Source organism: Oncorhynchus clarkii, chromosome 7 (assembly GCF_045791955.1).
Source record: "Oncorhynchus clarkii lewisi isolate Uvic-CL-2024 chromosome 7, UVic_Ocla_1.0, whole genome shotgun sequence".
Lineage (NCBI taxonomy): Eukaryota > Metazoa > Chordata > Actinopteri > Salmoniformes > Salmonidae > Oncorhynchus > Oncorhynchus clarkii.
The window spans coordinates 65,259,859-65,283,587 of record NC_092153.1 but is presented as its reverse complement, the minus strand read 5'-3'; the positions used below and the strand labels follow the sequence as shown (position 1 = coordinate 65,283,587).

At 39.7% G+C, this 23,729-nt stretch overlaps 1 protein-coding gene across 1 annotated transcript; it reads right to left on the bottom strand.

Annotated features, from left to right (window-relative positions):
* Positions 1-236: 236 nt before the first annotated feature.
* On the bottom strand, positions 237-13,812 carry LOC139413969 (solute carrier family 6 member 22, tandem duplicate 2). Its single transcript, XM_071161856.1, has 14 exons — positions 13,611-13,812; positions 12,960-13,094; positions 12,310-12,450; positions 11,995-12,079; positions 11,760-11,892; positions 11,517-11,651; positions 11,310-11,413; positions 11,088-11,212; positions 10,724-10,836; positions 9,546-9,686; positions 9,200-9,302; positions 7,300-7,400; positions 2,319-2,489; positions 237-443 (listed from the first exon to the last, which is right to left on the bottom strand). Exons 1-14 carry the CDS (start codon positions 13,810-13,812, stop codon positions 237-239), a joined length of 1,896 nt encoding a protein of 631 aa, XP_071017957.1.
* Between the last annotated feature and the right edge of the window lie 9,917 nt (positions 13,813-23,729).

Sequence of the window (23,729 nt, the reverse complement as noted above, 5' to 3'; positions counted from 1 at the left end):
TAGATTTTGTCTGTGGGCCGTTTCAGAAGGGCAGTGCTCTTGCATGTGTGTGTACTTTCAGAGAATTTCACACCCATCTGTGGCAGTGTTTGGTGTCTTTAATTTTTCTTATATTATTTCATATACATGAGAAACAGAAAGGGAAAATAGTAGGACACCTTGCATCGGATCCCTGTCTCCAGGGTCAGAGTTCATGTGCAAAGAGACAAATGTTTCCCAATACACCATGGGTTATTTTAAGTTTCCAAGTTCAAGGTGTTAATGGGCACTGTCTGTGCTGGTGCTGCACTCAGATGGGAGCTGGCGACTGTAGGGGTTTGGTTTGGTGTCCGTAATGTGCAAAGTTCTGTGAACATCTGAAACACTTCTGAGGGGTTGAGGTCCTTCTTCTGTGACATGGGTTTGGGTAGATCCTCTGCTGGACTGGTTAACACTTTCATTCTCTGTTAGGAGGGAAGGCCAGCATAATATGAAGAAAAAGAGTGGGGATATGCATATCCTACATTTCAGAATACTGGTGCTGGGCTGAAATAAGTAAATGTTAAACGGCAACGTTCTGTACAGTACTTTGGAAATAATGGCCTACGCAGCGGGACGAGGCACAGTACATTTTTCCAAGGTAACGTACAGAATGGAGGTGTTTATCCCCCTTATACCACATACATATGTTCTCATCTTGTGTTTGCTAGAGACGCGACCCAGTCGTCTGTTCGATTAGTTCTATATTTATGGATGTGACCCAGTTCGTTCCATTGTTATGCTCGCTGGCAACGTTCTTATCACTTGCCAACTAGCTATGGCTAACACAGTCACAATCTCTGCAGTCAGAATATCACTATCAAAGTAGCTGCATATGTGTTCAAGCTGTTTTCTATTTACATTTATTTGGATTCATCCAAATTTAATGATGCCCAATTTTGCCTGGCATAGCTGGAATAGTTTGCCTTTGTCAGGACACTCAACACGGTTCATTATGAGGAGATCACGTTGCAAATTTGGGCTCCCGAGTGGCGCAGCGGTCTAAGGCACTTTATCTCAATGCAAGAGGCGTCACTACAGTCCCTGGTTTGAATCCAGGCTGTAGTATATCCGGCCGTGATTGGGAGTCCCATAGGGCGGTGCACAATTGGCTCACCATCGTCCGGGGTAGGCCGTCATTGTAAATAAGAATTTGTTTTGAACTGATTTGCCTAGTTAAATAATTAAAAACACTAGGCTTGAAGCTAGCTAAATAGTTTGTTGCTAGTGTAACGAGTATTGATATTGTCTTTTGTATTTCATCGAAATCCTTTCATTAGTTTTTGTTATTTTCCATATCCAGGGATTGTGAGAGTATCGATTTGTTTTGTAGGGGATTACTCTGGCCAGCAGTACTTTCAAGTAAGCAGTAGGATTTCCCCTCAGACTGTTTTGATTCTACTGAGGAGAGCTACACTACATGACCAAGAGTATGTAGACACCTGCTCGTCAAACATCTTATTCCAAAATCATGGGCATTAATATGGCGTTGTCGAGCCTAAGAGCTCTTAGCCGTGGTATCTTGGCAATATACCACAAACACCCGTGGTGCCTTATTGCTATTATAAACTGGTTACCAATGTAATTGAAGCAGTAAAAATACATGTTTTTTCATACCCGTGGTATACTGTCTGATACCACAGCTTTCAGCCAATCAGCATTCAGGGCTCGAACCAAACAGTTTTAATGAGTAATTGATAATGTCAGATAAACTGGTGTTTTGGAGGATAAATTGTCATGGGTGTTGTTGCAAATTAGTAAACTTTTCTAAAAAGCTGTTTTTGCTTTGTCATTATGTGGTGCTGTGTGTAGATTGATCAGAAACTTTTTTTTTACCAATTTTAGAATATGGCTGTAAAGTAACAATGTGGAAAAAGTGAAGGGGTCTGAATACTTTCTGAATGCACTGTATGTCTGACTGTTACTATTGTTTGTTTTTATGCTGTGTATGTTTTGCGTCTTTTAAAGACCCTGCAGAAGACACTTTTATAATGATGCTTTTAGTGTATGATTTTAATTAGCCATCTTCCGTTCTCCTTCCTCCGGTCTTTGTTTCTTTGTTATTACTTTTGTGATGTGAAACACATTTATCTGTATTGTTAAAACGCTATACAAATAAAGTTATAAAATGTGTTAGCTATGCTAAGATTTTCCTCTTGTAGGACATTTGAAAGAATAATTTCATGGAATCAGAATATGCCATTGTCGTCAGTTTTTTTTAGCTACAGTAAAGATGATAGAAAATGAAACCACTTATGTGGACCACTTAATCATGTTTAAAACTTAGAGTTTCTCTGTACCTGCCGCAGTGAACCAGCGGTGACACTCATCTTGTACAGCATCCAGAGAGGTACCAGTAACGTCGAGGAGAGAGTGAAGAATCCACCAATGGCGTAGCCCCACCAGGGGTACTCATAAGTGTTGTTGAACTTGAGGGGGGTATACTTGACCAGGGAGAAGACAAGCGTACCCTATAAAAAGAGACAGAAGTGGCCGAGGACATACAGTACAAAGGACATTGTCCTGTATTCAGGACTTGGAAAAACATGGGCCAACCCGAGTGAGATGGATAAAATTTGTCAATACCCTAAGCATTTGTTTAAACAGGTTATAGAAATTCTACATTTTTACTTTAATCATTTAGCAGATGTTCTAATTCAGAGCAATTTTACAGTGAGAAAAAACCTGTGGTTCAGCTTCTAGAAAAGCCTGTTGAGAGAGACTTGCATCTTTATACCTACACCACAGCATATCAATACTGTTGGCAAAGTTGTGTCCGATACAATATTACCAACTGGGCACAGACATCAGTTCAACGTATAGATTTGATTTACATTTGGTTGAGTTGTCAGCTAACGGGAGATCAACAACCAATGTCTGGATTAGGTTAAAAGTTGGGTGATGTAGGACCTGACTGACTACATAGTTCAGTTATATCAAAGGACTACAATTACCAATGTTCATTAACTAATGGAAGTAACGTTATCATCCGGAGTGAGACGGATAGGCTAGTTAATTGTTAAGGAATCTAGTTGATAGGTAATCGACAAGCCGGACTGTTCCCCGGACTCCGGGTGTAGGGATTTGTACAATGCATGAACAAGGCTATTGAACTTGACATTGGTGTCTTTCTTCCTTTATCCAACATATCATACCGAAACATGGTATCAGAAGTGGCTTGAAAAACACACGTTATTTTTGTAGCTAAGTACAGTATAGGCTCAGTTACGTTCCATATGCGAACATACGCTGTTTCCTACTCCTAGTCACAACACTGATCAACTCGTTGTTAGCTGGCTAGCTAGCATCACTACCTACCTCGATGACTGAAGGCAAAGAAATCTCCTATTCCATTGCTGTGGCAGCAAACATTCAGCCACCAAATCCCATGGTTCTCACAGGGGACTGGAGTACTAATTGCGCCAACTTCAGGGATGAATTAGAGGACTATGCGCTGGCGACCAGTCTACATGATAAACCCAACGAGGTACAAGCGGCAACTCTGAGTAGTTTAATGCGCAGTGAATGCAGTCATATCTACCGGCAAAATCTCACCCTTACAGCACGACAACAGTGTGATGCAAAGGCTATATTGTATGCATTGGAGAATTACTTCAAACCCGCCAGAAACATCATTTACGGAAGCTGCAAACAGGACGAGGGTGAGTCGGTACACAACTTTGTAACCCGTTTTGAAAGAAAAATCCGCCACTTGTGAATACCCCCGTAGAAAGATGAATTGATTCGTGACAAAATAGTACTGGGATTTGCAAACGAGGATACGTGCCGGCGTCTACTGAGAGAGAAAGGCTTAACATTATTAACTGTCATTGAAATGTGTCGCACTACTGAAGTCACTGACATGAGAGCAATGGAAATCAAAACCCCACGCTCTGACATTGATACTGTTCACGCTGTTGCCAGGCAGACATCCAGACAAAATCAATCGAGGCAGAGTAAATCACCATGAACGGTGAACACCGAGAGGGAATACACACACACGTGGCAAAGAGCACTCCCCTGCCTACGGAAAACCATGCAGAGCTTGTGGAACTAATAATCACTTTGCAAAAGTGTGTCTGAAAAGCAAAAGAAGGGTGAGTGAGGGCAATATTCACTGTGTTGATGATGTCACTCAATGTTCAGAACAGTGAAAGTGACATTTACATGTATGCATCCATTGGGGCTGTACACTAGCGGGTAGAAATTGTGACACTACAATGACAACAAGCAACAACAATGTCAACTGGATTCCTGTGCTACATGCAAGCTACAAAGACAAAATCAATCTGGAATCTGACACACATCTATTGCCCAACGATACTAGCCTAAAGCTGTACTCAGGAGAGCTAATGAGCTCTATGGGCACCTTTGAGACCAAATGTGTTATTCGGGGACGCAAACACAAGCTGGAGTTTGAGATGTTGCAGAGAACAACTACTCAGCAGATATGACAATGTATTCAACAGGCCCGCCTGTGGAGGTACACTTTGAATTGGATGAGAGCGTCACTCCAGTCCAGTGCGCTCCTCGCAATGAAAGTGGCTATGAAGGCCCAGCTGGACAAGTATGAGGCCGATGGCTGGATCAGAAATATGTTTATCTTTTATTTAACTAGGCAAGTCAGTTAAGAACAAATTCTTATTTTCAATGACGGCCTAGGAACAGTGCAGAACGACAGATTTGTACCTTGTCAGCTCAGGGATTTGAACTTGCAACCTTTTGGTTACTAGTCCAACGCTCTAACCACTAGGCTACCCTGCCGCCCCACAATATGGTCGTAGTGAAAAAAGCTGAGGGTCTGCATTGACCCAAAGCATCTGAACCAAGCACTGAAACAATCCCACTACATCATGCCGACACTAGAGAATGTCCTCTACAAGCTTTCCAAGGCCAGGATTTTCACCTTGGTGAATGCCCGAGATGCATTCCTTTAATGTATGCTGGATGAAGAAAGCAGCTTCATGACTACCTTCTGAACCCCCTGGGGTCGGAAACGCTGGCTCAAGCTCCCGTTTGGTGTCTCAGTGGCGCCTGAGGTATACCAACGCATGCAGCACGAGTTACTTAGTTCATTGCCTACAAAGTGAGCGCTGCTGGAGTAAAGCTGTGTCAGTCCAACGTGATGGCAATCAAGAAGATGCCAGCACCAAAGTTGGTAAAGAGCTTCAAACCTTCTTAGGAGTGACAAACTATTACTTGAAGTTCATTTCGGACTACGCAACAATGGAACCCCTAAGGCAGTTGCTACACCAGGATGCAGAACGGAAATGGATGTCCGCATAAGTTCGCTGAACTGAAACATGCAATAGCAGAACCATCTGTTCTGCTTAATTCCACCCAGATCGATCCACTACAAAGTGCTAAGCTACATGAAAGCTGGATGGAACGGTCCAACAAGAGACATACTGTTCAGTCCATACTACATGGTAAGAGACAAGAGGAAGAGGAGATCACACCAATCACTCTGACACAGAGTCCTCACCCAAGCTCATAAAGGACACCCAGGAACAAGAAAGATGAAGCAGTTCCTTCACAGCAAAGTATGGTGGCCAAAGATGGACGATGACATCACCAGCTTAGTGTGCAGGGCACGCAGCTTTTCACAAAGTGAAATCACTCATACCAGAAAAAACACCACTACAACCTATATCGTGGCCTAAAATACTTTGGGAGAAGATCCAAGTGGACATCTTTGGAGAACTACAAGCAGCATCAGAAGTACCTGATCATTGTTACAGACCTGTACAGCAAATGGCCTGAAGTCTTACCCAGAAGCAATGTAACCACAGCAACTGTGACCAATGGACTTTACGATCTGTTCACACAATGGGGCCAGCCTCAAGTTCTAGTTCCCGCAATTCACAAACTGACTTTACATCTTACTTGGAGAAGAAAGGAACCATGCACCAGAATATCCTGTTGTACCATCCACTAGCCAACGCCGGTGTGGAAAGGTTTAACAAAGTCCTGAAGTATGGTCTTCGGCGCTCTGATGCAAGAAAGAAAACAGTTCTCTCATGCATTAAACACTACTATTGAGCTACAGATCAATGCCTCACAAGGTGACAGGAAAATCACCCACCGAACTCATGATTTGGAAGAACCTTCAGAGTCCCGCTGGATACAGTCCATCCACTTTTTGCAGCTGATAAGCCACCTGATGATACTAAGTTACAGGTAGAAGTGCAGAAATATCTGGAAACTCTAAATAAGTATTATGACTAAAACAATGTAAAGGAGGATTCCTCACTGCAAGTTGGAGATTGTGTCATGGTAAAGAGACCAGAGGACACACGCTGAAAACCAGTTTCTGTCTGTTATCGAATTATCGCTCGACCTGGCAGATGCACATTCCAGGTTTAAGATGGAACACAAAGACTTTCGTACTAGCCAGCCCACCGAAGAAGAAATGGATGTTGTGTTCATTCCACAACCTGACTATATTCCAGGTCAAGAGCAGAACATTCAAGGTCAAAGACAAGAAGTTGCTCATGGAGATGTGCCAGAAGCAAGAGCACAAGAACAACATCAAGCAGAGCCATGACAAACTCGTGAAAGAAGGCTACCGGCTAGACTCCATTAATTGTTCATGACTTATGGCCTTAGTTCAAGAAGGGGGGCAAATGTAGGACCTGACTGATTACATAGTTTAGTTATAGGGCTATAATTGCCAATTTTCATTAACGGAAGTAATATTAACATCCGGACTGAGACCGCTAGTTTAATAGATAGCTTAGCTGACACCTATGGGAACTAACCATGTAACTTTCTCAGACTTATTAAACCATGTTAAACGATAACGCAAGTTGTGATCATTATCCTGAAACAATGCCCTAATGTTGATGACTTCGTAAATCCAATCAGTTTCCACGTTGATTCAACTTTATTTTTTGAGTTGAAATGATTTGGAAACAACGTTGATTCAAGCAGTTTTAGCTCAGTGGGTAGATTGAATGCAAGTGGAGTTTTCTATTAAAGTACGCTTTCATTCTTAGAATGACATGTTTAGACATTCAAGTGCTGGAACTACTGGTCCTTTTTGTTAGAATAATTATTTATATATATATATAAATAAATATATATATATAAATAATTATTCTAACAAAAAGGACCAGTAGTTCCAGCACTTGAATATATATATATATTTTTTTTTTCTTCTTCTTCTAAGGTAAAAGAGCAGTACAATAGTAAAGTGTATCACCTCTTCCACTGTATATACTGTGATAACATATGTTAACTAATGAAATGGACAACTGTTTCAGCTAGCAAGATACTTACTATGCATATGACAGGTGTGATGTACATCCAACAGTACTTCATGAATGGCCAAGGACGATAGCCAATCATGTCCTCAATATTATCATACAGCCGTTCCGCACCTTGAGGGCATAGAATGTATTCACTTTAGTGATTCACAGATGATTCGGGATTGAAGTTTTAGTCAGTTGTAAAACATATGTGACCCAAATCCGGAAACTAGGCGTATGTCACAAGTTCTAACTTGAGAGCCGTTTGAACGTAAACATTTTTTTTTTTTTACCAAAATGCGTTTTTTGGCAGAAATGGATTCTCGAACATGTGAACTTTCATGTGCCTTAATATCAAACGTGTATGCCATCTGTAAATATGAATACAATTGTTAAATTATGAGCCTTGTTGGTTAAGCCACAGAGAACCCCTAGCCTTGATTGGCTGAGATAATGAGTGGGCTGGACATGCCGAGAAAGGAGTTCGAATTGGTCTGCAATATTGAAGGCTGCTGTCTATTTGAGCTCGTCAGTCTGTGTTGGTAATCCTGTCAAACACAGATTTGTTATGTATTGTGTAGTGAAGCTGCATAAGTGTTACTCTCCACTTTCTGGAGGAACACGTTTTGAAATCAGTCGAATTAGAGTGTGATAGCTAAAGAGATGGAGAAAACACCTGTACCCGGATTACATTTTCAAACTAAGGGCAACCATGGTATGGCATTCCTGACCGGGAGACACGTCCATCATGCATGATGATGTATACAGGTAAGATAGTCTAGCATGAGCTAGCTTTATTTTCAGATATTACACATTTCTAATTTTGACAAAGTGGTTTCATTTTATGCTAAAGTGTACTGTTAGCTAGCTAGCTAGCTTTAGCTGCCTGGCTCCCTAGCTGACTATTTTTTTCCCCCAGAGCAGTTTGCTTTTCTCGTTAGCTAGCTAACATTGAACCTGGTTGGTTAGCTCCCAGCACTGTGGCATTATTGGCACTTTGTTCATTGTTATTTAACTAGCTAACGTTAGCTGGCTGTCTCGTTAGCTAATGTTACGTGACATGTGTATGTGTTTGTGATCTTAAATGTTGTTTAACTAGCTGTTCATTGTTTAGCTAGCTAGCTGGTGCTAGCTGTCTTAAACTAAAGTGTACTGTTAGTTAGCTAGCTAACGTTAGCTAGCTGGCTCCCTAGTGGAACTTATTATTCGTTTCCCAAAGCTGTTTGCTTTTGTAGTTAGAGCCTCGTGTTAGGCATTGTTGGCACTTTTTGTTGTTTAACTAGCTAACGTTAGCTGGCTGGCTTGTTAGGTAATGTGACGTGTGTACAACACCCGTTGAATATGGCCGGTGTCAGTAAACATCTGCAAAAGCTTAATGAAGTTGTTGCCAGCAGAGCTGGTTAGGCTGTTTTCATGTTATCCAGAGGTAAACAAATCATTGGTCAGAGCATCAAGTGTACGCTCCAAGAGTGAAACGAGATGGGTGGGGCTAAAGCTTAAGATGGTGTGAACGATGCTGAATGGGTGTAGACAAAGAGCTCTTCACTAGATATCCAAACATTCAAAGGCGATTTTCAAAGTTTACAAGTTAATCAACTTTCAAATCAGAATTACTTTCCCATTGTTCCTCAAATGCAGTGTATTATATACCATTTTGTAGCTCTGAGTCTCTCTTATCCAATGTAAAAAACACCATTTCACATTTTGCTACATAAGACCGAATCCAGATGGTGAGTCACATATCTCGTTTAGAGTAACTTAATCCAACCCAGTCTTATCAACATTACATTATTGGTACAATGAGGAAATGTACTGTTTTGACTCATACATTCAGTATGTTCCCTCAAATGGCATTAAACTATTTTCTATGGACTTTAAATGTTTTGTTTGGAAATTATTGTGCATTTGTGGTTAATCCTGATGCTTCTCACCATAACACCACCCAACACAGACGGCCTGGAGACTAGCAAAGACCAGGAGTGTCATCCCACTGCAGGCATAGTAATCAAACAGCTGAAACACATACAGGCCACCCTACAGAGAGAAAGTGAGGGTGGGTGGTAGGCAGAATGTTTATTAATTAATCTTTCTAAATAAGAAAAATGGATGTGAAGTACTGTGAGTAGCAGGCAACACACGTGACTTTCACTGCAAGTTATCTGATAGTCTGTGGGAACAGAGAGGCTCAAATGCCCATTCTTCTTCCTATAAAAGCTACCTGATCATATTACTAATCTGTTGTGGTAAACCCGTTCGACCAGTATGGTCGACTCTCACCTCTGTGACCATTAGCAGGCCAACCAGGAAGCTGCACACACTGATGCCAAGCAGGAGAAGTTTTTTCCGCAGATGGCCCACGTGGAAGAAAGAGGGGTACATGTCTGAGATCGCTGTGACCACGGCCTCGTGATATACAAACTGAAGCGAAAAAAGTTTGTTCCAATGAGGACGTAGGCCTATCAATTTAACAAACAATTAATCATTAAAAAAATGAAATGTATTCATAAAGCCCATTTTTACATCGAGTTGTCAGTGCTTTACAGTAACTCGGCCTAGACCCCAAAGAGCAATGATAAAACATGCATATGGTATATTTCATTTGACAGAGATCATCAGAATCATAGCAGGTATCACCTTATGAATTGCCTAATATAATAATGCATACCATAACTACCTGCGTATAGGCTACACAACTCAAAAAGGCCTACATAGCTTCTAATGTTGTAACAGTCTGAAACAGAGCACAGATCAAACAAGAAACATCTTGCTAGATCTGAGCATGAATCAGTAGTAAGCACCAGAACATCCACATTAGTCTGATCAAAAACACTGCAGCTCAATACCACAAAGCGGAACAGACATACTGGGATAAAGGTCTGAAAGGCACTTCGGGAATTTTGGTTATTACTGTCACTGAAAATGTGAAAATAGGTGATTACACACACAAATGATTTAACGTTCTCTAAAGGGAGTGGTTCCTGATCTATTTCTCACAGGAACTTAGGGACTTATGTTAATTTAAACCTGGACTTGGTTAACTGCATAGTTAATAAATGCCAAAACGACGAAATTAGCAATGTCACTAAGCCAAACAAAACAACAATAGCCAGTACAAATGTTAAAAGTAATGTACTTTTGCAGTTTGCACTACACCACGACAAGCAACAGTTCATGTTGTCATTAACTAGTGCATTATAGTGACGCCAGCAAGTGAATTAGCAAGCTAACGATAGCTAGCTAGCTAGCAGACCATTGAATCTCGCTAGCCAACAAGTTAGCATCATCAGCCGGGCATTGAATTAAAGACATTGTTTGGGGCTACTTAGCTAGCTTCCTCGGTGATTCATGCCAAGTGAAAGTGGCCCAAGGCGCAAAGTAGCTTTTGAAATGTAGTGACTCACAAATCAGTGTTTCCTCAAATCATTTTGTAGACCTTCATGGACGCTCTAACCTACCTGACTGTCTAACCCCAGTAGGAGGATCATGATGTAGAAGAAGATGGCCCAGAGTTGGGGTACTGGCATCATGGCCACAGCACGAGGGTAGGCGATGAACACCAGGCCAGGACCTGTAAGTGGTATATTAAAGCATTGTGTTCACATGATATCCCTCAAAGGGTTGAACATGCGCTTAGTCTACTGGCACACAGTATTTACAACTTTGGTACTAAATGTCATACTTTAGTCCCATTTAGTCTACTATTTACCCATCGTTGAACAATGCTGTGGTTGTCAAACTAGCGCAAAGATCAGGTTTATTACAGACACTTTGTAAATAGTGAGATTTAAGGTTTGAAGTTACATGTGGAGCATTACCTACCTGATTCAGCCACCATTGAGATGTCTATGCCCTGTTCATAAGCCATGAAGCCCAGTACAGAGAAAATGGCAAAACCAGCCACAAAGCTAGTCACACTGTTTAGTAGACAAAGATACACACAGTCCCTGAAATTAAAAAGACTACATTAGTCAGCCTTAAATTCACACAACAAAATAGGTCTTCTCAATACAATGTCATGAATCATGATTGAGATCTGTGTACCTGTAGCAGTTGTTATTGTACTTGTTGTAGCTGCCTAAAGATGTTAAAACCCCTGTACAAACTCCATAGGAGTAAAATATCTGGCTTCCAGCATCCATCCATACCTGAAACAATGAATATGTCAAAATAATTGTTAACTGCAGTCGAAAGTGTATTTGCTTATGTGGGATGGATCTCAGTTTTGGACACAATGAAGTGTGTTCCTACCTGTGGATCAGCGAGGCGGGCTGGGTCCGGGTAGAGGTAGAACTTGATACCATCTATGGCCCCTGGCAGTGTGAGTCCACGAACTAGCAACACCAACAGCATCACATAGGGGAAGGTGGCAGTGAAATAGACCACCTAAGGGGAGACCAGACCAGCATTACGTTTACTCAGTCTATGGCTCATCCTAACAACTTTACACCATTCATGGTGTCATCAGGCTGAATGGCAGAGATGCCACCTTACCTTCCCAGTAGACTTCACTCCTTTCCAGACACAGAAATAACAGATAATCCAGGACAGCAGAAGACACAGAGCTAGGTCCCAGCGAACACTCCCAATCTCTTCAATTCCCCCAGACAAGCCCAATATTCTTCTCCTGGGAGTGTAAAGGCTTATTTAGTAACATTCACTCTAACGTTAAAAATAAATGCATTCATACATAATTTAAAAAATGCATGTGCATTGTCAAGTCACTTACTCCCAAAATTCTATGACTGAGGATGTAGTGTTCCCATGAGAATAGTCAGAAATTGTGCTGTTCTGGCCAGGCTCAAAACAGTTATCTTATAGTGAGAGAAAAACATTACAAAACAATTGAAGCACATGGATGAGTAGACTAGTCTATGGCTTATGTACATTTGAGGTGCATTAACTTCCAGCTATAAACTTTCAGCAATACATTGTCTGTGCCATGTATTTAACTTTAAAAAGCTGCCAATTATGTTATGATTAGTTAGTGATTGACAACAGCCATAATAAATTATTGACAAGCATAACATATAAAATAAAATACCTGTGTTCCAACTGTTTTTACAACTGGCCCATGGGAGTTCTAAACTGAAGGAAGAGAAGAGGTATAGGAACGCCCAAGCCAGAATGATGATGTAATACACTCCAGTGTACAAAACCACCACTTGGCTTCCATAGCCCAGGCCTATTGAGAGAGGTCAACATCATAAAACAACAACATAGAAAACATAACGAATTTGGGGTCTAATATTTGGGGTCTAATATGGGGGTCTTAATACTTCCTGAATTTAGGATAATGACTTCCTGAATTGACTGAATTGAAATGGAAATGTCCTCAACCTTGACAAAAGGTTCATATTACCAGTATATCCATATTAGCACTATCTCGTTGGCATCAATAAACGGGCTACTTCATACACATGTTAATTGACAGCTTTATATAGTCTGGAGCTATGCTACCAATGGTAAAGATACAATTTAGGTATTTAGGTCCACACAAAACATGAAACATGACATGATACAGAACATCAATAGACAAGAACAGCTCAAGGACAGAACTCCGTAAAAAAAAATTAAAGGCACACGTAGCCTACATATCAATGCATACACACAAACTATCTAGGTCAAATAGGGGAGAGTGGTTGTGCCGTGAGGTGTTGCTTTATCTGTTTTTCAAAACAAGGTTTGACTTACCTTCAAAGAGTGGACAGATTTTCCTCCAGCAAGTGATTCCACCCTGACTAGTGTACTGGCCCAATGATGTCTCCAGGAAGAAGAGGGGAATACCGCAGGTGAACAGGAACAAAATATAGGGGACAAAGAAAACCCCTTTTTGGAGCAATGATTAATACGTGATTTGCATGAAACACTGAAATTGACTATGCATTTTGAACCACTGTCAAAGTCAGGGAAATTGTAAATGTATACTTCTTCTATCACACATCACCACATAAGTCACATGCTAGTAAAGCATCTGTGGTTAGAGTTGATGGGGTAAAGACAGTTTAACTAAGCTTATGAGCACTTAAGTTATATTCTTCAAGAATCAATGGACATATGTCTTAAATTAAAAGTTGAAAATACAGTTGATGTCAGAAGTATACATACACTTAGGTTGGAGTCATTAAAACTCATTTTTCAACCACTCCGACTTCAACTGTATATACCAATCCCAGATTGCCCCTTTAAGTAAATAATGTTTTAATTTACAGCGGAATAAGTTTCATTATTTAAGAGTTTAGCTTTATCTGAAAAAAATCTAAATAAAACAATTTTATATAGGAGCAATTTCATTATGTGTGTTAAAATGTATATGACCACATAAAGATGTGGTGTGTTGCTCACCTCCTCCATTTTTATAGCACAGGTATGGGAACCTCCATACATTTCCCAGACCGACAATGTGTCCAGCTGCTGCCAATAAGAACTCTGTTTTGCTGCCCCACTTTCCCCTGTCCTGGGGCTTGGGTTCAGGGTGTTCCACGTTCGTCTTGGCTCCTGAACTCATCAACTTCAGCTTCACCTCAGTCTCATATGTACGCTCCATTTCAGCCTTTGAAAATCTATTACAGTGTCATGACATGTTGCATACTATACCAAAGTTATTGTTTTGAAGCACTACTTTTGAAAATGTAAGTAATATATTATGTTGAATATAAGGCTTTTGTTTTAATGTCTTAACATTATGGTGAATATCTAAAGCATGATTACTACACTGTAAATAAAAATATGTTGCTTAAATATCCAAGTTGGCTGGACTTAAAATTGTGAAAATGTTGAGCTGGAATACTCCGCAAACCCAATGTTTTTTTTCTTTCAATGTAATTGAATTTGAAAAGCAATATTGAGTAAACTTCAGTTTGCTTTGTTAGCACAGTTTAATTAGCTGATAGTGCAACTTAACTGTGTGCCTTTTCTGCAAATAGTTTTGACTTTATTTTAGTCCATTTACTTGTCAGGGGCCAGTTTACAACTAAAACATTTATTTCAGAGGCTGAAAAATGATGCATTAAACCAGATCTAGCAAAACAGTAAGTTGATTTGTTCTAACCATTAGTGAGACTGTTTTACCTGTTTAACTGGTCTATAGTTAGTTAGTATGTCATAGCAGATTTGAAAGAATCCACTAACTTGTCCATTCATTGGATCGTAACTGAAACTGGAAAGGAGTCAAGGGGGACTCTAGGTAAAATATTAATATACTTGTTTCAACCAAATAAAAAAATATAACTGCCATCTGTCAATAACCCAAAATTCCATATTTTAGCAAAACATCTATTAGAGTTCATCCAACTTAAAATGTTTAGTTAATCTGATGATAGCATTACATCTTTAAAATAAAGCCTTTGATACTGCCAACCTATTTATCTCACAGGTGACAGTTTGACTGATGAGAAACTGCACATTTCAAAATGTCAAAGTAAAAGCACATACTGTACCTCATGCAGCAGATCAGTAAACCGTCAAGTGTCTGTTTGAAGATTTCTCAAATCTTCCAATACAACTTGAGTTAGTAAGTGAGAGCGAGCAGGAGATCAAGTGAGCTAGATGGATGTGTTGAGAGAGGTGGTGGTGCTTTTATTGAGGTCATGAAATAAGATAGCAGCCGGCCCCCAACCCACACACTTGTATATTGTTCCTCGGTAACATTGTTGTGTAGCATGTTGTGGGCCTAAGGAGATTATTACGATCACAGGGTTACTGACCCACCACATCAGCTCTGCATGTTCAGGTGACACATTTCTGAGGAAATGTACTCTTACAGTGTTTTCATTTTGTGAAGAATACAATGGATTTAAAAAGCCCACCCAGCAAACCAAAACAGGTTCTGTTAATGTTCACAAAACATTTCCTTTAGTTGTGGAAAGGTGTAAAAACATTCCCCCCAAAGGTTCTAATAACACAATGTGTCCAGTTGTGCTGATGATTAAACCATTTTTTTGTATTCGGGTACACAGAACCTTCCTCTGATGTGGCAAAAATGTTTTAACAGATGCCACAGATGCCAATGTTAACAGCTGCCACTTAAATAATGAATAAAGGTCACTAATTAGTAATGAACTCCCCACACCTGGTTTTCTATGGCTTAATCAAAAGGAAAAAACAAAAGCCTGTAGATACTAGGTTTCTGCTTTATGTTCTCAAAATATTATATGTAGATTTTGCCATCATATAATGATACAAATAAGTTGAACAGTCCATTGAGGTTTCTTTTATGTATTAGTGCCATCTTACCGTTGAGGGATTTTGTTGTACAACAGTTGATGTTGTACAACAACAAAAAAAAAAAAACATTTTTTGTAATCTCATTACATTTTAGTAGATTAATATTTTGCAAACATATTTTTACCTTTTTTGTTGATAGCCCCAAGCCTGAATCAAAACGGGGACCTTTTGGAGTTTTATCGCTGGAAATAATCCAAAGCACCACTGGGATGAGATTGTTTATGCATTTAGGGCTATATTTTTCACTAATGTCAAACGCACGTTAGTTTGCAATTTCGTCATGGAAAAACTGTCACAATGGCATTTTCCAGCCCAAACGCCAGGTTCATCAATTTACCTGTCTAACATTTATCATGATTATGCTCAGATGAGAGGCATGGTGATTTTTTTAGGTGTATCCTTAAAAACATTATCCAAAGTCCTAACTTCAGGTAGCACTGGTAGGGGTATTTAAGACCAACCAAAAGCTGGTTTTAGCGGTAACGCTAACAGCAGAAACGCAGCCTACCCAGCCGTGATTTACACCGTCCATATGTGAAAGGTGCCAAAGCAAACAAACAAAAGGCCACCAAGAACCACAACACAATCTATAAAGGTGGAGAGAGTCTTCTCCATGAATGTGGAAGAGGTCTATTTATCCTGGGCCCAGGTGTTTCCCATGTAGCTGACGACCCTCCCAACTCCGCCCACCGGCATCCTAATAAGGAAACAAAGAGTTAGCCAGAGTGGGAGGGTCATCACAAGAACAAATTCTTATTTTCAATGACAGCCTAGGAACAGTGGGTTAACTGCCTGTTCAGGGGTAGAACAACAGATTTGTACCTTGTCAGCTTGGGGGTTTGAACTTGCAACTTTCCGGTTACTAGTCCAACACTCTAACCACTAGGCTACCCTGCCGCCCCTTACTGGCGGGTTATCTCCATGTTATACTGCATACCCGGTTCGTTCAGCGCCCGGAAGATTAACTGGAGGAGCGCCTGACATACACTATATATGCAAAAGTATGTGGATCCGGCTATTTCAGTCACACCCGTTGCTAACAGGTGTGTAAAATTAAGCACACAGCCATGCAATCTCCATAGACAAACATTGGCAGTAGTCCTTACTGAAGAACGCGGCACCATCATAGGACGCCACCTTTCCAAAAGGTCAGTTCCAAATGTATGACCTGCTAGAGCTTCCCCGGTCAACTGTAAGTGCTGTTACTGTGAAGTGGAAACTTCTAGGAGCAACAAAGGCTCAGCTGCGAAAGGGTAGGCCACACAAGCTCACAGAACGGGACCGAAAGATCAAAATAAGTTGAACTGTCCATTGTGGTTTCTTTCATGTATTGCTGCCATATAAACTCTTGAATATTGTTTTTGTACAAGAGTTCATGTAGAAACACTCATGGCAATTCTTGGGAATCACATGACATTAGACTATTATTCTGCAAACATAGTTGTAACTTTTTTTGTTGATAACCGCAAGCGGGGATCAAACCTGGGACCTTTGGGGTATTATCTCTGGAATTAATACACAGCACCACAGGGATGGGACTAACACAAATACTAAACTGTTTGTACATGTAGTCTGACTTCCAGGATGCAGTCTTTGGTTTTGCAGAGACAAGATAACTAAATCAAGAAAAATAAGTGGCCCCTACTTACTCTACCAAAATCTTTATATACTGTAAGTTTCAAATGTTACAACTTTGATTTTACTTGCAAACTTTATTTTAGAATAATAATAATGTTAAAATATTGCCTGACTGATTATTGGTGAGCTGTAAATAGATGTGCATATCTACTAAAACATATGAAACTTAATTTTAGTGCAAAGGGAAATGCAATTGGGATTGGGATACTTATGAGTTAACAATTACTTTTTTCTCTCGATTTGATATCCTCTTATGTCCAAACGCAAATACTAAGACTTGGAATTCTTAGCCTGTATGGGTTATACAGTATATGTAAAGATCAATGAATGTGCTCAGCTCTAAATCCCAGGGGCATAGCGGGTTTAGTTCAGAAGTGGAAAGTGGTAGTTCCCAGGTTCAAATCTCTTTGATGATCTTTACAAAATTAACTAAATTTGGACACTACCCTAATAAAATATAATTATGCAAGAAGATTAAAATGCCATTTGTAGGCTAAGTTTAAAAGTTTGGAAGCTTCATATAATATTACATAGCAATACTTTCAGTAATGTTTTCTCAGAACCAAACATTACTGGATTGTTCCTATCAGGAAAATTGTTTGTTCAGGAAAATTATTTAAACAATCATGTCATAACATGACACTATAACTTTGAGAGACTTGTGGGAATGTTCCCTGCATGTTGTTTTGGGTGTTTAAGATTGTTACACAAATAAAGTGCAAGAAAACTCCAAGCTGATTTACCTAACTCAGTAGAGACCAAAAGGAATTTCCAGAGTTAGCCATCCCTGAGACTGGATGTGGTAACTCGTATGTCCCCCCAAAAATTATAATAATTACTCATATGTCTAAAGTTTAGTAATGATGTTAGGTACAGTGGGACTTTTTGTAAAAGGGCTTTAGAAAGGAAACATAGCAATATAATAACCAACGTGACATTGAAGACGGCCAACCGAACATTCTGGTAGAGAATTGTGTGACGAGAACTAAAATTGTGGCTCGTAATAAAGCGTAGTGAGATATGATAAACTGCATCTGAAAGCTCTAATGAAGTGGCAGCTGCCACTTAATTTACAAATTAAGGTCACTAATTAGTAAGAAACTCCCCACACCTGGCTGTCTAGGGCTTAATTGAAAGGAAAAAACAAAAGCCTGTAGATACTAGGCACTCCATGGAATGAGTTTGACACCTCTGCTTTAAAGATTCCCAAAATATTATATTTAGGTTTTACCAAGCATTCCCTCAATGTTGTTAGAATTTTAGTCCTATGTTCATAGAATGATAAAAATAAGTTGAACAGTCCATTGAGGTTTCTTTTATGTATTCGTGCCATCTTACCGTTGAGGAATTTTGTTGTACAACAGTTGATGTTAAAATACACAGCATTTTTTTGTAATCTCATTACATTTTATTAGATTAATATTCTGCAACCATATTTTTACCTTTTTGTTGATAGCCCCAAGGGGAATCGAAACGGGGACCTTTTGGAGTTTTATCGCTGGAATTAATCCATAGTCTCATCCCTGTGGTGCTAACACAAATACTAAAATGTTTATGCATTTAGGGCTCTATTTTTAACTAGTGTCAAACACAAGTTTGTTTGCAATTTCGTCATGTAAAAACTGTCATAGTGGCATTTTCCAGCCCAAACGCCAGGTTCTGTGAGGACAGACACTGGGAGACGGGAAGCAAGTACAGGGAGTGAACATTTAATAAACAACGGACATGAAATAGAACACCGGCTGAGGCGTGGGAGCCTGACAAACCGGCTGAAGCATGACGTGGGGTGGGAGCCTTCCTAGCCAACCGAGGCAAGGAAACCTCTTGAGCCAGTTAAGGTGTGGAAGCCTGACGAGCCAGCTGAGGCACCCCCGGTCTATTAGGCAGCAGGACCCTCACCTGACGTCACCAATCAAAACAAAAAACAAAACTCCCTGATGCTTCCAATATTGGTGTCAGCATTCTGTGAGGACAGAGGCTGGGAGATGAGAAGCAAGTACAGGGAGTGAACATTTAATAAACAACGGACATGAAACAGAACACGGACAAAGTCTTGTGACGACCCTCCCACTCTGTCTGCCGTATTCTCTCTTTGTTCTTGTTTCCTTATTAGGATGCCGGTGGGCGGAGTTGGGAGGGTCGTCAACTACATGGGAAACACCTGGGCCCGGTGTGTCCCAGGATAAATACATCACTTCCCCATTCATAGAGGAGACTCTCTCCATGCAGACACCTTTATAGATTTTGTTGTGTATCTTGGTGGTTTTTGGTTGTTTGCTTTGGCACCTTTCAACACCCTGCATTATCACATTCATGAATGCAAAGCACTCACTTACACTACTGATTACTGATTACACACACCATTGTATATTGTACTTAGTTTACTTTATTTAATAAAAATATGTTTTGTTTCTCCTTATCTCCACGTTGTCTCCCTTTAGTTACGGGCTTTGAGCAGGTTTGTAACAGTCTGGACAGGGGAAACAAAACGACATTAATGCTGACACATGGATCAAACTGAGGAACAGACAGATATAGAGGCGGCAATAAACAAAGTGAAGGAGTCCAGGTGAGTCCAATGAAGCGCTGATGCACGTAATGATGGTGATAGGTGTGCATAATGATGGGCAGCCTGGTGCCCTTGTGCGCCTGGGAGCAGGCGTGACAGGTTTGGCAATTTACCTGTCTAACATCAACACGCTAGTGCTCAGATGAGAGGGTTGGAAATATTTTAGGTCTGTCCTTAAAAACATGATCCAAAGTGCTAATTTCAGGTAGCACTGATAAGGATATTTAAGAGCAACCAAAAGCTGGTTTAAGTGGTAACTAATCATTGAGCTTTGATTATTTGAATCATCTGTGTAGTGCTAGGGGAAAAAACTAAACCTGCACCCAGGGGAGACCCCAGAACCGAGTTTGAGAAACCCTGGGTTATGGCATGAATTTTGACAGCAGAAACGCAGCCTAAACAGCCGTGAGGCACACTGCCCATATGAGCATGGAGAAATATGTGCTTTGGTGTCTGTATACTTCGCATTTAGAAACGTAAAACACTAATGTTTTTTCCCATTTAATTTTATTTGATTAACACCTCTTAAGGCTAGGGGGCAGTGTTCGGAAGTTCGGATTAACAACGTGCCCAAGGTAAACTGCATGTTACTCAGGCCCAGAAGCTAGGAAATGCAAATATTTGGTAGCATTGGATAGAAAACACTCTGAAGTTTGTAAAACTGTTAAAATAATGTCTGAGTATAACAGAGCTGATATGGGAGGCAAAAACCAGAGGAAAATCCATGCAGAAAATTTGTTTTTGAGGTCACAGGCCATTTCAATGCTAGCCTATGGGGAAAAACAAATAGATAGGAACTTCAATCTGGGTCCTATGGCTTCCACTAGATATAAATAGTCTTTAGAAAGGGTTTCAGGCTTGTTTTTTGAAAAACGAACAAGTAGTTTTTCCAAGGTGTCCCTCATTATAAAAGTAGTCTTGTTGTGCAAGTGAATGAGGTGTGCGCTCTTCGTTATTTATCTTCCCAATTGAACATACTATTCTCCATCTTAAATTGTATTTGTTTATTTAGATATTAGAGTACCTGAGGATTAATTAGAAACATGGGTTTGATTTGTTTGGACGAACTTTACCAGTAACTTTTTGGATTCGTTTGTATGCATGGTGAACGAGTGGATTACTGAAATCAATGGCACCAACTAAACAGACTTTTTGGGATATAAAGAGGGACTTTATCAAACAAAACGACCATACATTGTGTAGCTGGGACCCTTGGGTATGCAGACAGAGGAAGATCTTCAAAGGTAAGTGATTTATTGTATCTCTATTTGGGATTTTGTGACGCCTGTGCTGGTTTGAAAAATAATTTTGATGTTGGGCACTGTCCTCAGAAAATCGCATGATATGCTTTCACCATAAAGCCTTTTTGAAGTCTGACAACTCGGTTGGATTAACAAGAAGTTAAGCTTTGAAACGATGTCAGACACTTGTATTTTCATGAATGTTTAATATTATGTAATTTTTTATTTCGTGCTCTGCAATTTCACCGGATGTTGTCGTAGTGGCACGCTAGCGGTACACCAATCTCAAAGAAAAACCAAGCATAGCCTCAATGAAGGCTGCTATCTTTTTGTAATGCCCAATGTAATCGTACCGGTGAACCTCCTATTTAGTAGTTATTTTCCTATAAAATTGGTTTGTTTTCCATTTCATATTTTTTGAAACCCAACCCCTCGATATGCTACACTTACCATAGGCCTACTATAAAAGGCTGGTTCAACAGAAATGTGCATTGTCTTTTTTATGCTGGCGATTTTATATCAGTACGTTTTATTTTTTATTTATTTATTTATTTTATTTATTGTTGAACAAAACAAACCAATTGCTTGCTTTTTGTTGACTTGTATTAAAACACCCATGCAACCTCTGGAGAGGTGTGAAAGTGATATGTAAGATGGTTCCAATATGTATATACAACATTATATTTGGGAGCAGTATAACATTGAGTGGAATTCATCAAACCTTTATCTTTATATTGATCTTTATCTTTATATTGGATCTTTGTCCAGCTACTGTGACAAGTTAGCTGGACAAAGATCACATTCTGGTGTACATTATGACTGGCCATAATAATCATAATGTAACTTTAATTGCCTGACAGACTACTGTTGAGGAGTCAAAAGATGTGCATATCTACAAAACATATATATAACCTTGAAACTTTTTTTTTTGTGCAAAGGGAAACGCAACAAAAAATTGGGATTTGAAAGTAAGAGCGGATAATTATGAGTTAACAATTACTTTTTTCTCTAGATTTTATATCCTCACTTCTGCAAAGGCAAATACTGAGACTTTACATTCTTAGACTGTACAGCTTTATACAGTATATGGAAAGAATGATGAATGTGCTCAGCTCTAAATCCCTGTGTTGTAGCAGGCTTAGTACAGAAGTGGAAAGTGGTAGGTCACAGGGTCAAATCTCTTTAAAAAAAAACTACATTTGGACAATAACCTAATAAAATATAATTACGTAAGAAGATAGAAATGTCATTTGTTTGAAGTTTGGCAACTTCATATAATATTACACAGCAATACTAGCAAAACGTTGCGGTAATGTTTTCATAACCACTTCCATTTTCATTTAAGTATTTTCTTAGAACAATTATTGGAACATCATGTCATAACATTACAGAATAACTTTAAGTCTTGAAGGAATGTTTGTTGTTATAGGTGCCCATATTCCACGAATGTTTACTCAGAATAACTTGAATTTCTCACACAGATCATTGCTGCAGTGTGTTCTGAGAATGTCACTGGAACATCATGGCAATAATGTCAGACTTTGTTTGTTGTCATGGGTGTTTGAGATAATGTCTCTATCTCCACCCGGCACAGCCTGAAGAGGACTGGCCTCCCCTCATAGCCTTATTTGAACAATCATGTCAATGTTACACTATAACTTCATGAGAGTCTTGTGGAAATGTTCCCTGTATGTTCTTTTGGGTGGATGATGTCTCCAACGTTCACAGAATGCAGAATCCAGACATAATTGCTGAAGTTTGTTTTCGGAATGTTTTTGGAACACGTTATTATGTTTCTCTATAACCTTATGCGAATATTGTAGGAATATTTCCTATCTGTTATCATGGGTGTTTTGAATTACATCTCTATCAACATTAGCAGAACTGTAATGTTTTCTCAGGACCACTTCGGTTGGTCACACATTTTGTTGCAGAAAGTCAAATCAAATCAAATTGTATTGGTCGCACACACATATTTAGCAGATGTTATTGAGGGTGTAGCAAAATGCTTGTGTTCCTAGCTCCAATACAGTGCTGTAATATCTAACAATTCACAACAAATACAACATATGTAAGTCTGAAACGCAACTAACTCTGTGACTCTCAAACATCATGCCCCCTTCCTTAACAACCCCACCCACATTGATTGTTTGACAGGTCAAACTGTTGAAAGTAATGGTGTATTTAAAGAGAGATCCGAGTTAGGATTAAAAAAAACACCAGAATGGCCTTCCAAGTTGGAGTTCCAACTCGGAAACTTGAATAATCAGAATGACAATATCCAAGTTTACGGGTTGTGACGTTTCATCATTGACCTCTCAACTCTCACACCACAATATGGTAAAACAAAGCCATTAATGGAGCAGTTTACGCTTTTGTGAGAAGACACATTTTTCGGGATGTCTCATGGTCTGACAAACATCGCTGTAGCTCGGCCATCTTCCAATGCAGATGCGGAAGGCTAATGTAGACTTATGCACAAAAAAAACATATCTCTAGCTTAAACTGACAGATTTTGATGGGGATTTATTTATGTTGTTACTTAGATTGATGCTTGGGTCCATTAATAGACTTAAGGATTAATACATAATGTGGATAATGGAGCAGTTTGACCCATGCAGTCTTAGAAAAAAGGGTTCCAAAAGGGTTATTCGGCTTGGAATCATGTAGTAACCAAAAAAGGTAGGTAGTCACCTGGAATGCAATTCAATTAACTTTCTTTCCTTCTTAATGCATTTGAGCCAATCAGTTGTGTTGTGACAAGGTAGGGCTGGTATACAGAAGATAGTA

What these genes read in the sequence shown, in the direction of transcription:
- LOC139413969 (XM_071161856.1), bottom strand. Translation starts at nt 13,812, where the DNA reads ATGGAGCGTACATATGAGACTGAGGTGAAGCTGAAGTTGATGAGTTCA. An exon ending in AATCTGTCCACTCTTTGAAG is followed by an intron (nt 12,451 to 12,959) that starts GTAAGTCAAACC and finishes CTCTCTCAATAG; the next exon opens with GCCTGGGCTATGGAAGCCAA. An exon ending in TCAGTCATAGAATTTTGGGA is followed by an intron (nt 11,893 to 11,994) that starts GTAAGTGACTTG and finishes TTACACTCCCAG; the next exon opens with GAGAAGAATATTGGGCTTGT.